Genomic DNA, 5,233 nt, shown 5'->3' on the forward strand with positions numbered 1-5,233 from the left:
CCCGCTGGGCGTTCACGACTGATGGGCTCCTCTGACTCTCTCTGTCGTGTTAACTAGCCTTTGTACAGCTTTTTTTTTTTTGGTTTTGTTTGTTTTTTGAAAGCTTGACTAGCGGCACATAGCACATGCTAGCTAGCGTAAGCAAGTGTTGCTGCATATGTTAAGCGCATAAATATATCGTGGCCAATATTGCTGTAAAGGCTTTGCGAAGGTGTGGTACATATGGTGTCCGATTTTATAACACACACACACACACACGCACATAGTTAGCAGCTGCCACCCCTGACAGCTCTTTAGCATGCCACATTTCCAAGTCTTTGCATTTGCTTTTACACGTCAATCTTCCTGTCTTTAAATAATGTGCTAATGTATAATTCTAGTTTAAGCCCTTATTATATGTGCATACACAAATACATAGGATTTTTTTTTTTTATCAGAATAGCACGAGAGCAGTACACATGTTAGAAACGTAACACACAGGCACACACACGCACACTCTGTAGTAGCCCCACTGGATTTGAACAGAAATAAAATGATCATTTGAGACCGTATTAGAAATATGTATTCAGTGCTAATATTGATATTATTACATCATAAACGGTTAGCGTTCATCGGTAACCCTGCGTCGTTTCATTTATGCGTCTTAAAATCATTAACGCTGACTTACACTGGTATATTTAGCGACTTTTAACACTTGAGGTTGCACAAGAAACGTAGGGACAAACGCAAGCAGGAAGAAGAAAAGTGAAGTGTCGGGAGAAAAGGTACGTTTAAAGCTGACTCCGAAAAGAGGAAGTGCATTCAGAAGGAATCGTAGCTTTTCCTAGCTTGGGCTAGTTCGCGTTGTCGTTATTGCTGACGAACGTTAAAGGAAAGAAGAGGAAATGCTGTTTTAATAACAATAAACTTTTAATTTAAAAAAAAACTGTACAAAAATCAACTGTACATAACGTCATGTACTATTCACATTTGGTTTTTTTTCTCTCTTGAGGAACAACAAGCTTATCCATCCTGTAACAATGCAAAACACTTTTTTTTTCTTTCTTGAGGAGCAGAACGTTATATACATTATAAACACTCGGAGGATGTTTGCGCCGAGCTTTGAGTCCACGGTGAGATTAAGGAACTTTTTGCCGACGTTTTCTGGTTCACTTGCTCATGGAAAGGCCGGGCAGGCTGGCTGTGGACGCTGGTAAAGGTTGGCACAGGGCGCACGGACACGGCATGCCGGGGAAGTGCCTGTATGAGCTGGCCAAATGCAGCGGGTCCTTCAGTAAGCTTGGAATTGGTGGCGCGTGGAAGCCCAGATATCCCGCTGATGGAGGAGAATGGGGAGCTTGAGCTGTAGCCATGTGCGTGCTGGTGTGCTGAAGGGGGGTGGAGCTCACGGCCGCAGCTCCGCCTGCCAAAGAGTGCAAGGACTGGGCCAGAGGATGCAGGGGAAGCTGAGATGGAGCTAAGACGGGTCTCGGGGCATGGTTTTGAGCCACGCTGGACCCGTAAACCTCGCCCACGAGCTTCTTCATCTCCTCCAAGGAGCTGGAGAGCATGAGGATGTAGTTGCGTGCCAGCAGGAGGGTGGAGATCTTGGAGAGCTTGCGCACCGAGGGGCCTTGGGCGTACGGCATGACTTCGCGGAGGCCGTCCATGGCTTGGTTGAGGTCGTGCATGCGTTTCCGCTCACGGCTGTTCACCTTGAGACGCAGCTCCTGAAGGTCTTCTTTGGAGACCTCCGGACGGTTCCGGCTTTTCTCTCCAGAAGCCGGAGATCCATCGGAGGCTTTCTCGGCTTGCTGGAACATCTTGCTGGAGAAGAAGCCGGAGTCGACGACGACGAGGTCTGGCGACGAGGAGCGACTGCAGGTGGAGCCGGTGTCGGAATCCATCTCAGCAGATCGGAACACTGGAGACGGCTGACAAAAAGACGCGAATATCCCGGTGGTCAAATTGTCTTCCCAAAACGTCTTTCGCAAGTGAAGCAAAGACCAACGTCCTGAACTCAAACACCTCTTGAACAGCACTCGACTCGGCAAACCTGAACAGTAGAACACTTTGGGGTAGCAGAACTGGAACGCACACACACCCCGTCCTCTCTTCTGTCTACGTGAGTGTGTGTCAGTGAAAGCTCTCTGGTTTGACCGAATCCCTACAGCCCGGCTTTTTATAGGCCTCTCACCCACAAAGACACAATGAGACGCATAATGCGACTGGAGACCTGGAGCCAATAACAGAGGGGACACACTTTCACCCACACCCACACACCCCTTCTTAGCAAATACACCCCCCCAAACACAACACACACACACACACACACGCATACACATTAACTCCAGCCGACAATATTCGCACATTAGTGGAAAGTCCTTATGCCTACATACTCACACACTCTAATGACCGTCCAAGACTTCACAAAAGTGTGTAAGGACTTTTTATGGCTCATGTTCATCACTTAACACGATGATGTTAACTGATACACTTTGTTTTGACAGATCAATATGAACCAGCGTATCACACTCTAGACGCTCTAATGATAAAATCCGCATGAATCATAGTTCAAAAAGGCATTTATTAATTCGTATTAATGCGTTAATGAAGTTCTTCCCTTATATTTTTTCGTTTGTGTTTTTATATTTAAGTCTTACTGTTTGAAATGACTCGCTTCAAGACCTTGTATAACTGTTAGCTTCTTATATCTCTGCTTACTGAACCTACTATAATTCTTCTCATATAAGACTTCAATATTCAGTTCTAGTTTGTTATTTGTAACGTCTTCTTGGCGATGAGATGAATATTAGAAGAATATTATTTGATCAGTGATGAGCAAGAAAGCGGAATCTGGAAAAATCGCTAGCATTACCATGTGTGAACCCTCTAACTGCACGTTTCCTGTGGCAAGACATCATTTATCACATGATTACTACACTTTATCCTTAAGCGCTTTGGCTGTCTTTGACATTGTGGCTCTCTTCATGTCTTGTTTATGATCCGTCCACTCGGTCTCTTTGCTCTTCCGCACTCCTAACATCACCAGGAATGAGTCTAGGAGTCAGCACGAGCGTATAAACGCCAACGGCGTCCGCATTAATGGTAAACCAGGCGCGATTCAGCGCCGAGCGAAGACATTCGAGGGCGGCGCGAAGTGCGAAATCGTCCTGCCGAGAGTGGAAGAGGGAGGAGAGGGGAGGAGGTAGTTAAAGAGACACTAAAAAGTGGCTCGTGTATTGTGTGTCCCTCGCCGGGTCATAAAAACTCCAGGGCGAGCCAGAAGCCCGTGGGATGCTGCTATTACCCCCCTGCTATGTGCTTAAGCTTCTAGAGCGTTCATTAGCATCACTATCGCACACCGCGTAATGCACTCCCACTCTCACAGATCATGTGGAAGGGAAACTAGTTGGGTTGTAGACTCACACACACACACACACACACACACACACACACACGTACATGTACACAGATCTCACAAGTAATCAAAAACGGAAAAGAGACAGAATGGATGAGAAAGAAAAATAGTTGCAGATCAAGTGCAATTGTCTGAGAAACTTTGTGACTCACTTTAGAGATTCGATTCTTTTTTCCACTGAATCAAATGACACAAGTTTTGATTCAGTCGATTTGTCCTGGAGATGAGCGTGTAGAAGTATTACCACATCTCCACCACCAAACCCCTAAAGATGATTAAATTGAAATGTTCATTTCATTAAAGATTGCTTATTTTAGTGCTTACAAAGACACAAAGGAGTCATTTGAAAAAAGTGAATCATATATGAATTTTCCCCAATGTTACCACTAATACCTCGTTTTTTTTTTTGCTTTTGTTTTTTTTAAACAAAGGTCTTTTTACATTAGATAAAGGTCCTAGGAGCTTGACTACAAAATGAACAAGGTTTTAGCATAAATAACCTTTTATATATATGCATAAATACTAGCAGTGGTCATTATGACTCACTTTAGTGAGTTGATTCATTTTTTCACTGTTTAATTAATCAAATGGTGCAAGATTTTGATTCGGTTGATTCGTCACTCAGGGCAGCATGTAGAGATATTAAAGACGATCGGAATGTCACAACATTAATATCATTAAGATATAAAAGGTGCTGTAAGTGTGTAGATTCATTTGTGCTTGCAAAATGATTCGCTGAGTTCATTTAAAGGAGCCGTTTGGGTGGGGGGGGGGGGGTGGTAAGACAAATGGTTTATGAACCGCCCATCAGTACTTTTTTATTCAAAGATTAGATCAAATCTAATAATAGTATAGTGTATGACTGCAAAATGAATATAGGTTTAGCATAAATCATATTGCAAAGTGATTCATCTAATTCACTTAAAGGAATCATTTGAAAATGACTCACCAATCAATACTTTTCTTTCCCCAAAGAATACTATATAAAAGACGTAGTTGCGTAATTAGCTCTTGCTGTCCAGGATGGTGTGGTGTAAATCAGCGCACTGAGTCTGTGCTTGCAAAGTGATTCATCTAATCTACTTCAAGGAGTCGTTTGAAAAATATGAGAAATCATTTGCGAATCGCCTGTCAATACTGTATCTAAAGATTACGGAAAAGCCATAGTAGCTAATTCAGCTGTTAGTGTATGAGATAAATATAATTTATTTATTAGATAGACATAGATAGATAGATAGATGAAAAACACAGTACTTTTCAAGATACTCCATGACAATATTCTGAAAAAAAAAAAATCAGTTAACAAGAAGGAGTTGTTAGAAACACTTCTAGATGTTTTAGCACTTTCTCTTAAAGCAATAATTGTCTCCATGGCGTGTTTTATTATTATTGCCGGGTGCTTCAGCGTTACCTATTAACTCGTAACTGTTTTGTTAATAGCGTCTGTGAAAGAAAAAAGACAAAGATCCACCTCGGGCCGTTTTCTCCGCAGGTGTCCGAACCTTTCCGCACTCTGTGTGTCGCTGTGTGTGTTGTTGTCAGCACATAGTGTATCGCTGTGTATTGTGTGTGTGTGCATATGTGTGTGTGTGTGTGTGTGTATATGTGTGTGTTGTGAGCATATGGATGTTCTCATGGTGCGGGCGCAAAGCCAGCACACGAGCAGACCTCAGCCAGGCCTAATTAAAGCCTGGCACAACACGGCGTGTTAGTTACGGCCGTCCGCTCGACTAAATTACCCTCACATCACACTTACATTACCCGATAAACACAAAGAGTACAGTTCATAGGTGTGCATTAGGGACCAAAAGCACCGTTTCCATCCTCAGATTA

At 43.2% G+C, this 5,233-nt stretch overlaps 1 protein-coding gene across 1 annotated transcript; it reads right to left on the reverse strand.

Moving 5' to 3' along the window:
* Nucleotides 1–1,139: 1,139 nt before the first annotated feature.
* Nucleotides 1,140–2,519, reverse strand: olig4 (oligodendrocyte transcription factor 4). Its single transcript, XM_053620308.1, has one exon. It carries the CDS (start codon nucleotides 2,349–2,351, stop codon nucleotides 1,149–1,151), a length of 1,203 nt encoding a protein of 400 aa, XP_053476283.1. The 5' UTR covers nucleotides 2,352–2,519; the 3' UTR covers nucleotides 1,140–1,148.
* Between the last annotated feature and the right edge of the window lie 2,714 nt (nucleotides 2,520–5,233).

The sequence above is a fragment of the Ictalurus furcatus genome, chromosome 3 (assembly GCF_023375685.1).
Source record: "Ictalurus furcatus strain D&B chromosome 3, Billie_1.0, whole genome shotgun sequence".
Lineage (NCBI taxonomy): Eukaryota > Metazoa > Chordata > Actinopteri > Siluriformes > Ictaluridae > Ictalurus > Ictalurus furcatus.

Excerpts from the sequence above, each read along its gene's own strand:
- olig4 (XM_053620308.1), bottom strand. The coding sequence starts at position 2,351 with ATGTGCGAATATTGTCGGCTGGAGTTAATGTGTATGCGTGTGTGTGTG.